This window comes from Mustela erminea, chromosome 8, assembly GCF_009829155.1.
Source record: "Mustela erminea isolate mMusErm1 chromosome 8, mMusErm1.Pri, whole genome shotgun sequence".
NCBI classification, from domain to species: Eukaryota; Metazoa; Chordata; class Mammalia; order Carnivora; family Mustelidae; genus Mustela; species Mustela erminea.
In genome coordinates, this window is record NC_045621.1 from 12,015,748 (window position 1) to 12,028,092 (window position 12,345).

The 12,345-nt window shown below is 42.6% G+C and overlaps 1 protein-coding gene across 3 annotated transcripts in view; it reads left to right on the forward strand.

The window, feature by feature from the left end:
• The window catches only part of SPATS2L (spermatogenesis associated serine rich 2 like), a 96,165-nt gene that overhangs the window by 33,580 nt on the left and 50,240 nt on the right, over positions 1 to 12,345 (forward strand). For all 3 annotated transcript variants that reach the window (XM_032354353.1, XM_032354352.1, XM_032354355.1), the window contains 3 exons: positions 2,617 to 2,725; positions 6,325 to 6,374; positions 8,938 to 9,187. In XM_032354353.1, the coding sequence (XP_032210244.1) occupies positions 2,617 to 2,725; positions 6,325 to 6,374; positions 8,938 to 9,187 (409 nt within the window). The remainder of the gene's footprint in view (positions 1 to 2,616; positions 2,726 to 6,324; positions 6,375 to 8,937; positions 9,188 to 12,345) is intronic.

Here is a 12,345-nt window from a genome sequence, read left to right on the forward strand (position 1 = left end):
CAGAGAAATGGGGAGATATGAGTCAAAGAGCACAAACTTCCAGTTATAAGGATACCAAGTTGTGGGGACCTAAAGTACAATGTGGTGATTATAGCTAATAATGTTCTATGATATACTTGCAAGTTGTGGAGAGTAGATCTTAAATGTCCTCACTACAAAAAAGAAATGGTGATTATGTGACAGAATAGAGGTGTTAGCTAATGCTGTGTTGCTAATCATCTCTCAGGATATAAATTAGCAAATCAATGTACTGAATACCTTAACTTACACAATTAGAGAGAAATAGAGTGAGAAAGCTATTTTTCTAACCCAATGAAGAAGAAAGGGATGGTTGGGTGCCTGGGTGGCTCAGTTGGTTAAGCAACTGCATTGGGCTCAGGTCATGATCCCAGGGTCCTGGGATTGAGTCTCACATGGGCTTCCGGCTCAGGCAGGGAGCCTGCTTCTCTGACCCTCTCCTCTCTCATGTTCTCTCTCACTCTCTCTCTCTCAAATAAATAAATAAAATATTTTTTAAAAAAAGAAAAGAAAAGAAAGAAAGGATGGTTGAGGGATGCCCATAAGACCTAAATCCTTTGCATGGCCTTGTAGGCCCTGCATGATTTAGTCCCTGCCCACAACTGGCCTCATCCTCTGTTATGAAAGCCTCAACCACAGCCACCCACCTCCCCTCCCCTCCAGCTACTCCTTCCTCATCTGGGCCTCTGTCCTCAGTCATGCTGTTCCCTCTACCTAAAATGCTTTTCCCCTTACCTCCTACCCATCTCTTCTCACTTGTCTTTCAGATGTTAGCATGCATATGTAATGTCAAGTCACCCTGTTATATGACAGTATGGCATTAATCACAATGTAGAAGTATGTATTCACTTGTGTGATCATTTGATCAATGTATACATCCCTCTTTAGTCTCTAAGTTCCAGGAAGGTTGGTGCCTTGTCATACAATAGGCATTCAAAAAAATATTCACTGAATGGATCTTTAAAGAGGGAAAGGAGAAAAAGTGAGAAAGAACTTATATCTGAAGAAGTTAACTTTTTTAATGTGTAAGCTAAAAAGCTAAGAATCCTAAAAGGTGAGAACAGAAAAAAAAATTAAAGGAATCTTGAGTCACATACATACAAATATTAGAGTCCTCGGTAAAAGCCACATGTGGCATTTATGAATGTCAAGTTTCAAAACCAGTTTTCTGATCAGTAGTGTCAGACCTCTCTAAGTTAGATACTCATAGCTTGTGCTGTTTGCTCATAATAATCTAAATACTTCTGTGTACAGATCTGTGTGAAATAGGCTGCCCGTTTTCTGACGTAATTAGAAAACAGGCTACACTGCTTAACCAAACGTTCTGGTCACTCGAGTCACACTGCACATATCATACCCATATAATCCATCACTCCTGGATTTGATTACAGTAAACTGTATGTAATTCCAAAGCCCCATTGAACCACACTTGAACCATTGATGAAAACATGTCAGGATTCTGCAGCCCTTTCGTGATCACTGTTATGGATACCATGTGACCTTGGCACAACGCAGACTCTAGAATCTATCACTAGAAGCTAAGGAAATCCCCACCATAGAAAACTGGGTGAAGGGGTGCCTGGGTGGCTCAGTTGTTAAGCACCTGCCTTTGGACCAGGTCATGATCCCGGGATCCTGAGATTGAGCCCTGGGATCCTGGGATAGAGCCCCCGGTAAGGCTCCCTGCTCAGCAGGAAGCCTGCTTCTCCCTCTCCCACTCCCCCTGCTTGTGTTCCCTCTCTCGCTGTCTCTCTGTGTCGAATAAATAAATAAAATCTTAAAAAAAAAAAAAAGAAAAGAAAAGAAAGCTGGGTGAGCTCAGTTTTGCTCAAATAAGTAGTTCATCCTGTAATAATTCCAAGTTCTGTGGGATAGAGGTCAACCAGTTCTGTTAGTAAAGAACATGTGCTAAATTTGATTAAGAAATACATATGGCCATTAAAATTTTATTATCAACTTAACCTGTGGAAATCCTTAGCCCTCATATAGGTATTTACTTTTACAATGTTTTGAATGTTTGATTTTCAGAAATGTGCTAAGCTTGCCATTTCAAAAGTACAATGCCCCACGTTTTTATATCTCTGTAAACATTAATGGAGTTTTACAACACACTTGTGTGAGCCTTGAGATGACTGTTTCCACTGTGCAGATAAGAGAAGCTGAGGCATGAGGCTGCTTCTGTCAGTTTTCCAAAGATAGCCCCCGAGCCAGTGGAGAGGAGGGCCGGAGACAGAAAACAATCTGTGTCTTCACTGAAAACACATCTTGTACGCATCTGTAGTCTTGGGGGTGGGCTGGGGTGGGTGGGCTGGGGGCAAGGCGGATCGCAAGACCAGAGCTGGCTTTTCACACTTACTACTAGGGTCCCCACAAGGAGCTCTTTGTGAAAATGTGTACATAAATAAAAAAGGTATCGAGGTGATTACTAGGATGAATCTTCACAGGTCTGAAATGCCCGAGTCCGCCTAATGGCACGAAGAGAGACCAGTTGGCTTTGCAAGGCCTTTCTAACAGTTACAGTTCTATCCCAATGAGAGATTCATGGGTGAACGATATTTAAAGTATTTATCTTTCTTTTTCTTTTCTTTTTCTTTATAGATCTATGCAGTTCGATCAGTTGTTCCCAACAAAAGCAATAATGAAATCGTCCTGGTGCTACAACAGTTTGACTTTAACGTAGATAAAGCAGTGCAAGCCTTCGTGGATGGTAAGTCTGCGTGACCCCTAACTCTTCTGTGTCTTCTCAATGCATTGAATTTTTTTCCCCCAAATGCATTCAATAACAATTCGTTCCTAATATTTTAATTCTCATAAAAATATGCTAAGCTTTTTTTTTTTAAGACTTTATTTATTTATTTATGTATTTATTTGACAGAGATCACAAGGAGGCAGAGAGGCAGAGAGAGAGAGAGTGGGAAGCAGGCTCCCCACTGAGCAGAGAGCCCGATGTGGGTCTCGATCCCAGGACCCTGAGATCATGACCTGAGCCGAAGGTAGCGGCTTAACCCACTGAGCCACCCAGGCACCCTCAAAATATGCTAAGGTCTAAAAACACATCTACATACTCAGTAAGAGCAGGATTTGGGATTTCTTTTTCCTTCATTAAAAAAAAAAAGAAGAAGAAGAAGAAGAAGATTGTAGTTAGTTTCCAAAAGCTACCTGTTATAATGATATTAATTCCATCATCCATCAGTCTTTCCAGTTTGTTATAAACATGTCCTTTACTTGATGGTGTCCTTGTTCGTGGAGGGTACTGCACTTCCGGATCCGGAAGGCCTCCTCAACTCCTCAGCCAGCACAGTTCTCCACAGCCTGATTGACTGCTGTCCTTGCACTTGATGCTTACACAGTCTGAGAGGACTGGTTTATTCTGTAATACCCTTCGTTTTTTATTTTGAGATTGCCTACTTAATTGGAATATCTATTCATCTTATCTACCTATAGAGCATTTGTGCTGTCTAAAAGTGACATTATTGAATCTAAAGTCTCAGGAATATGTTTATCTTATAAACTTGTGGCCTCCTCCCTTATATTTTCTGCAAATTATGGGGAGATTTTCCTCTCCTCTTTGAGCACGTTCCATGTATGAACAAAGATCTCCTGCTTGTCCTTCGTTACCATGTGTCTTCCATTCTGGTGTTAGTTTCTCTGTCATAAATATGGACCAGCTAAACATATCTGATAAATGTGGTCAGGGAAGACCCGTCAGTCCATTTCTCAGGTATATCCTGCTTATACTTGATTTGTTAAGGATGGCTTGATTTACTTATTTTCCTACGAATAGAATAATTTTCCCAAGGTTTACAAGACATTTCAGGCAAGATCCTGATACACTCTCACATTCTGATATCCACAATCAAGGTTTAGGGTCCCAGTTGAATTTAAAAATGATTGTCATTCAAAGTAGACCTGCAGGTAGACCCATAGTGAGTAAATTTTTTTTTTTTTTTTCTGCCTCATGAACGAGCAGATACACAATTTTGAGTCGTAAGGAACAAATAGTAGAGAATCTGATATTCACTTAATTTGCAGCATTTGGCGCAGTTTGTCTCAAGAAAAAAAGTTTTGGAAATCTGCACATCCTGGCTCCAATAAACTCTCAAGATTCACTTGCCAACATCACTTGCATGGAAAAAAGCTTAAGGAAAGGAAAAAGGTTATTATCCCCACTCCTCCCCACCCTCACTTGGGTTGAAGCCCCCACATTCCCCATCATGGAAGTTTTTATTACAAAGTGGCCCTGATGAAACGCACAGATGCCCAGGAACTGAAAGAAAGTCACCAGATCCATTTGTATCTAAGTAACGCACCTTGCTTGTCCTTGAAATTGTCACCTCATCAGTGTTGAGATCTCGTTAGAGTAACTCATTAATTGCTGAGAAACCTCGTATGACTTTGGTTGGGGACCAGTTGGGAAACTTGTTTAAAAACCACTGAGATTCAAAAATATTTGTTAGGAATCACTAATGAGGCATATTAAAAGCACTGTTTCCAAGTGGCTTCAAAAGCTCTGAGCAGTTTCAGTATAATTAAAATTTAGTAATAACGGTTTCAAAATTTGCTGTGAACATGAGTATTTCTCCTTCAGAATTACTGTCTAACAGCTCATTGTCCAAATTGCAAATAGAATTTATGTCAAAATAGGAAAATTCGGGGAATAATTGAATATTGCACTTTAAGCAGTAGACGACTCACCTCCTTTCTCTGATTAAAAAGAACAGTACTTGACACTTTCTTAAAATTTAATTTTATTTGGAAAACTGAAATGTAGCTGTAAGTAAGAACTACCCTAATGATTATTAGCCTGGATTGACTAACCAAGAAGCCTAATGAAAGTGACTTTCCTTTTCCAAAAGGAAAATATGGTGAAACATTAATTCTCTGGGCAAATGAGAGAGAGACCAGCTCAGTTAATAAAAAGTCTGAATTATAGCTTACTTTTAAGTGCCGTCGTATTATTTCAAGTACATGTAACTCAGAAAGCCTAAGAGGGGCATTGAATTGGAAACTTTGAATAGATAGGAATAATTAGCCTGTTTAAACATTAGTCAAAGCAATATGGCCTTCTGCTTATCTAACAGTGACAGTGGACTCAATAATTGGGACTCAACTAATTTGAAATTTTGTTATAAAGACCAGCCTGAAGTTCATCTTTGTTTAGCCAACACACTCATCGTAGAGAACTATTAGTATAATGAGATTGTACGAGAAGGCTTAAAATTGTTAAAAGAATACATTTAAGAGCTACTCTTTTAGAAGCGCCTATTTAGGGGCGCCTGGGTGGCTCAGTGGGTTAAGCCTCTGCCTTTGGCTCAGGTCATGATCTCAGGATCCTGGGATCAAGCCCTGCTGAGCAGAGAGCCTGCTTCCCGCCTCTCTCTCTTTCTCTACCTGCCTCTCTGCTTCCTTGTGATCTCTATCCTATAAATAAATAAAATCTTAAAAAAAAAAAAAAGAAGTACCTATTTATATGAAAACAACCCATGTACGCATTACCAATAACTTAGTGTTGAAATGACGCCCCGCCCAAATGGAATGAGTGGAGAATTCGTTAGGCCACGTGGAGACAGTGACCATAGCTGATCAGTCTTTTAAAATATTTTACAACTTAATCAGGTTAGGCTTTTCCTCTCTGAGCCTGTGCATGGCCACATAGGTATGTGAACGTAAGTTTCACATATGAAAGTGAAAACCTGGAATCAGCTTGTCATTCGACGAACTACTTTTTTGTTTCCAGGCGGAAGCCTGCCTTCGGGAAGAGCCCGTCCCGTCCCTTTGCGAGGTGACAAGCGTGAAACTAACATCAGATAGTCAGTCTCTCCTCTTTACCGAGCTGCAAACTGGGACTGTAGTGGGTGAAAGGCAGGGAAAGGGCAGGAAGGGCCACACAAGAAGCTTCGATTCACTTGGTTAATAATATTCCAAATCCCATGTTTGGTCTGGAAGATTACAGGTATTTTGATTCATATATCAAACAGAACAATTTTAATTCCACCTATGGCAACACAGCTGACAGAACATTCTCGATATATATTTCATTTTCTGTAAGACAACATAATGATACAAAGGTAAGCTTCATGTAGTGAGGCTTTAATACTTTGATAAAACCAACATCATGCAGTGAATTAAATGAAAATCTGGAAATAAAAAATGAAACTGGCATTTTTATTAAGGTAGGATGTATCAAAACAAATTGAAAAGCCAAAAAAAAAAAAAAAATCGCTGCCAGGATGGAAAGACAGAGGTGAATTTTGTGCGGTGATTTATTATGTGAATCCGTGTTGAAGGTTCTTTGTCTTTGTCTAGGCAGTGCAGTCCAAGTTCTAAAAGAATGGAATATGACGGGGAAAAAGAAGGTAAGATGAATATCGATTGTAAATTAATAACATCTCTAGTCAAAACCTTCATGGTGGTTACCATTTAAACAAGGTTACCAATTTCATGCCTCTTCCAAATAGGTTGATAATGTATAAACAGAAGGTTTGCAATTTGCAGGCTCTCCTCAGTTACCAGCCAGCCTCACTGCTAATGCCCTTGTTTCCTGTTCGAGTGTTTTGAACCACCAGGTGTGCCGTGGAAGTCCCCGACTTCTTCTTTTTTCAAGTATTAAGGGGAGCCCAGACGGGGAATTCAAAGGATTCAAGACGTTAACTTGCCTGAACATATTCCATAGCACAAAGGAAAAAATTAGGGAGTGTTTTAAGGATACTTAAAAAGCTCTAAATATATTTTCTCATGCTCTCCCAACTGTAAGAATCTGTCCAAGGCTACCCTGAGATACATTTTTTTTTTCTTTTTTTGCCGAGTTCTAAATTTGATCTTTAACAAAAGAAGAAGAAAGAACATACCTTGAAGTCATAGTAAGTTAGGGACCTGTTTTCTCTTCTGGAAAAAGCCTTTCTTCGAGAGCGCAGATAAGGAGGTTTTACTCTGCCCAGTTCGGGTCCTTTTGCTCCCCTGGCTAGTCACAAGGAGTGGGGCTTCTGGGCGCACATGAGATGTGCCCGGGAACCCCGTGGCCCTCGGGGTCCAGCACGGGCCCGCCTGATCTGTGAGCATCTGTAGAAGCACACCAGCTCCCATATGGTGTGCCACCCTTGTTTGGGGCCTGCGACCTGCTGGATGACTTTCACAAAAAGTCCTATTCTCCTTCCAAAGTAGCTGCTCCCCCCACGCCCGTTATTTTGCAGTCGGGCCTTGTGTTTTGGGTATCCCACAATATAACAGGCCAGCCCACCCTTCCCCACCGAGGGAAGATCGCACGCCTGCAAAACAGGTTGTAAGCAAACAGAAAGCAGCATTACTTTCCTAAAATCTTGAGATGACTGAAATTACCCTTCCTCTTTCTTTCACCCCCTAGATTCATGGAAATAGGAAGAATTACGAGATATTTTTTTCTTTCCCTTTTTTTTTTTTTTTTTTTTTAACCTTCTTGAGTCAGCCCCTTTGACAATCTCTGCTTAACTCCATTCATGGCTTCCCTGAAGTCTGTGCCAGGTGACGATTCGCAAGTGATAGAAAGGCAATATTGACACGTCTGTGGAAACATGCCAGATGTGTGGTTGAGGTATCGAGTTTCTCTGATGTGAATCGGGGAACAGCAGCCGTAGAGTCCGCATCTTAGAGGCTCATTGAGAAAATGGTCTCCCCAGCCCAGCAGACTCGGAGCCTGGGTGGGAATTTGGGCGGCCAGCCCTCCCCTTCATCCTGGGAATGGCTTCTCTGGGCTGGAGGAGCCCTCCCTCGGGGCTGTGATTGTGGTTTCAAAGGGAAAGAAGAGGAGCTGGGAGGAGAATTAAGAGAAAACTGTTCCCTTTTATTTTTTTCCTTTCATATGTGCTGGAGAACAAAGCCAGGCTGGTGTCCAGCGGGGAGCTCCTGCTGCAGCGGGGCGGGGACAGGGGTCCGGGCTGAGGGGTCAGGCCTGAATGTTAACTCCACGGAGCCCCCTGTGGGTACAGAACCGAAGTCAAGGAAAGCGTTCCACGGAATTGGGAACATCTTCTTAATTTCCTCTATGTTATTATATATTGACCATTAGGGCATTTTAGGAGAGGGACAGTAAAACCTGCCCTATCGTGATCACCAGGGTCCAAAACGATTTTGATGGCCTAAGATGCAGGATTGGGTGTAAAGTGAGGCCTGGTCATGCTGTTTGACTAGCCGTGAGAGGTCCAGTATTCCAGCTGCGCAGTCCAAACCCAGGGTGGACGCAGAGCATTTTGGCCTGACTTTATCGCAGTTGGGTGCCTCCGTTGAAATACTCCCGGGATGACCATGGGACCCGTGGCCGCCTTGCGCCCCATGCCCTAGGGCAGCACGTCCAGGAATCCCCTGGCTGATCCGGGCTTAGCTCAGAGACCCAACTTGGACTTTGGGACATGCCTTCCACTTCCTCATTTTGCAAGGCCTTGTGGCCTTTTTCGTACTGATTGTCGCCCTCGAGCTCCTGTCCTCCCTCAGACGACCAGCCCCCTAGAGTCCTCCTTGCCTCCCAGCTGGCGCCATCATCTCTGTAAGGAACATGAGGCTTCTCCAGTGGCGCGCCGTCTGAATTCAGGCTGTTTCAAAGCAGTTCTCACAAGGTTCTACTGTATTCCCCTTCACATACATCAGGCTTTGGTTTGCTCAAATAATATTTCGGCTTTTAAGCCATTCCCTGCTGTTTTTCCCTTCTAGGGGAATTTCTTTTGTTTACTGGGTCCATGAGTTAAAAGTTTACACAACTTACTGTGAGGAAAAAAAAGAGATTTATGTCTACATGGGTGGTCAGTAAAGACGTAGGTGTTTCCCCACATTCAATTAGAAGGGCCAGAGAGCAAATAAGTTAACACATTTTATTTTGATCTCTCAGGTTCACCTTCTAACTCAAGGGCCTGAGCAGAATAATATTGACTTCTCATTTGTTTCTCATTCTAGAACAACAAAAGAAAAAGAAGCAAGTCCAAGCAGCATCAAGGCAATAAAGATGCTACGAAGGACAAGGCAGAGAGGCCCGAGGCCGGGCCCCCGCAGCCGCTGCCGCCCCAGATACAAAACGGCCACGTGAATGGCTGTGAGAAAGACAGCTCGTCCACAGATTCCGCCAGTGAAAAGCCAGTCCTTGTCCCTCGTGAGAAAAAGATCTCGATACTCGAGGAACCTTCAAAGGCACTCCGCGGGGTCACAGGTCAGTAATTCTTATATAAAGTTGCTTAGGAAGACACAGAAGAGAAGGAGGCAGAGGGAACCCACAGAGGCAGTGGTGGCCGCTATGATACTGTTGGAAGAGAAAGGGCTTCCTTCCAACAAGGACTCAAACGTCTTCTGCGGGAACAGGGTCGGGGGGTATTAGGGGCCGAAGGAGAAAGCTCAGTGTAGCCCTGCACTAAATCAAAGGATAATTTTGGCCAAAGAACATAGTTCTAGTCTATATTAGGGTCATCAGGAAAACAGAAATCTCAGTTAAAAGAATTTTCTTTCAAGAACCTTTGCTGGGATAAGGGAGGAATAATTGATGATAACAACAAATGTTATTAAAGGTTAGATCAAATTATTTTAACTGCTGGTATTTCGTATTACGCAAGAGAACGTAATCTTCCAGGGTGTTAGAATCTGGAATGTTAATTATTTGTGCTAGAGCTATATCTCAATTAATCTACAAAAGGCTACTTTTTAATCAAATGTATGACCTCGGGTGCATCATTTCATCTCTAGTGTCCCATTTCCTTTCTGTAAAATAAGGACACCATCCCAGAATGTACTAGATCAGTGGTCTCAGCACTAACAGAATGCTCCACTTTTATAACAAATCCTAAAATAAAAATCAGAGATAATGTTGTCTATCTAGAAATGGAACTTCAGTAAAGCAAAAAATATAAGAAATCAGGAACAGCTAAACTAGAGGACTTTTATAAAATGGTCAGATATTCACACCCACTTAAAATGAATCACTTTGCACTTAAAATAAAACAATGGTCAACGGGACATTGTGGACACTAGTTTGTTGGTTTTTTTTTTTTTGATATTTGACACGTGAAGCAAGAGCAAAATAAACATGTTTGTATACAGACCTAGAATCACTCCGAAAGCAGCTACTACAAAGGCAGGCTGACGCGGGGACGCTGGTTGTCAAGTCAGATTCCATGACCACACGTGTCATTGGCTGTGAGACTTTCCAGACAGTGCAAAGCTTTTGGTCAGTTCCACACACCGTAAAGTACAGTTTTTTCTTAATTTACCCCATATTAAATCCTGGAAATCCATAGGAGGATTGTACAAAAACTACTTAGTGTGTATAAAAGCATCCAAGAGGACCTGAGAAACCCATTGGGACACGAGGCAGTGCTTTATTGTGCAGGATTCCTGTGACAGTAAGTTACTGAACTATAGATGTAGGCCCCTCCCCCACCCACACATTTTTTTAAAAATGCCTCCTAATTCCAAACACCTGGCAGGTCCCCTAGCCAGGACCCCACCACCGGGTAATCCCTACAGTCCTTCTTCTAGTTACAGAATCTTTCACTGATGGACTCAGCGACTCTCCAGACTCCTTTTCCAGGCTAAGCCCTGTGCTTTTCTGCCCTGGAAATTCCCGGAAGGATATGATACGCTTGAGGCCCTGAGGGAGTCGCTTACTGTTATTCCGGAAGAGAGGACCGAGTTTACAGTTTGGGGAGGAGAGGGGCTAGCTGCATCTGTGAGTGATCCGGGAAAGCTTCGGTGGGCATCACGGTTATTGAAGGATCCATAGCCTCGAGGTGGTAGAGGGCTTTGGAGGGTTAAAACGAAGTAGAAAGGACAGGACTCCACACCCTCTGTGGTCTGTGGGGCAGTACTGTCCTCTCGGATCAGCCAAAAATGATCAAGAGGGGCCCTGCCAAGAAGAACTGAGTCCGGCAAGAGACAAAGGCAAACAGACCATCTCACGCTGACGGGTACCAAACCAGGGCTCCGGTGGGGAAGCATTAAATAACTCACGGGCCGTGTAACAACGCTAGGGCATTTGTAGTTTGCTCAACAAGCACTGATTTTCTTCCACAAACACATTGCCTATCTCGATAGACAGCGAGCAGTAAATCAGGAGAGCCTCCCAGAACTGCGCTTCCTTAAAACCAAACAAACAACAGCAGCTCATTTCCATTTGGAATCGCAATTTTCCAGGAATTCTTAAATTCGTTTTTTACCAGGCCTACGATTTTGAGGATGTTTTGATTTATAGTAAGGGCAGGAGAAAGAAATGAAATAATTGGGTGGCAGATTCCCAGCCTGGCTTGTTATTGCTTTCCCATGAATTACTTTCAAAATCTAATTACTCAAGTTGCCATTTTGATATCAATCACAGACTAAAAGCCTAGCACGTATATTCGTTTATTTACTTATAATTTATACCTTCTTTTCTAAAACAATTTCGGTAGCTCTGTCAAGTATATGGCATTAGGACAAATTCAATATTGAAGCGCTTCATGTCACAGTGGTTAGCCGCCTTGAAAGTTAAGTATGCACGAGAGGAGTTCTCTGTATGAGGCGGCTTTTGTCGACTCTCACATGAAACTTTCTGTGAAGCCTCCTTTACTGCACAAAAAGCCATCCCAGGATCCTTTTGGTTTTGTTAGGTTTGGCACAAAGGTGTTGAAGTACGTCAGTATTACCAGTTAATGTTGCTGGTTCAGTACAAATCCATGCATCACGTCAATTTTCTTGTTAAAGAATAAGTGATGATCTTGGAAGGTCATTAGATATTTTTGCAAAAGGAAGGGAGTCCTGGTTGACCATGAACTCATCAATGGCTCACGTGCTATGATCATACATTTAAAAGTGAGTTTGTAACTGGTTAGGTTTTCCTTCACAAAGACAGTGGTGCGGCTTTGAAATACGCATCCCAAGGCCTCGAACCAGGTATTTCACAGACGAGTGTTAGGTCTTGGACGGTCTGCAGCCTATTATGAGCAGAGCCTTGGAACTGGAAAGGTAGGCAGTGACCCTTTAACACCATCCCCTCACTGAACTGGAGGAAGCCAAAGCCCCCTACCCACGCCCCCACCCTGGGTTGAGAAGACAAGAAGAGAACCCACACCCCCTGGGGTAACTCCTACTGCTTTGCAAAAGCCTGACTCAGGTCTGTGCGATTTAATGCATGCATTGGAGAACTGCCGCTGAAACCACGGGCTTCCTGACTCCGAAAAGATGTATAATTGAAAAATTAGGAAAAAGGGATCATAACAAAGCCATATAATGATATTCTGTACTTGAGTGGGTTCGAAGTATGAGCGGAAAAGAAATCTCCAGGCTGCTTGGCAGCGGAGCGTTTATCAATCTCTCCAATAATGAAACTGGCTCAGGGAAGCT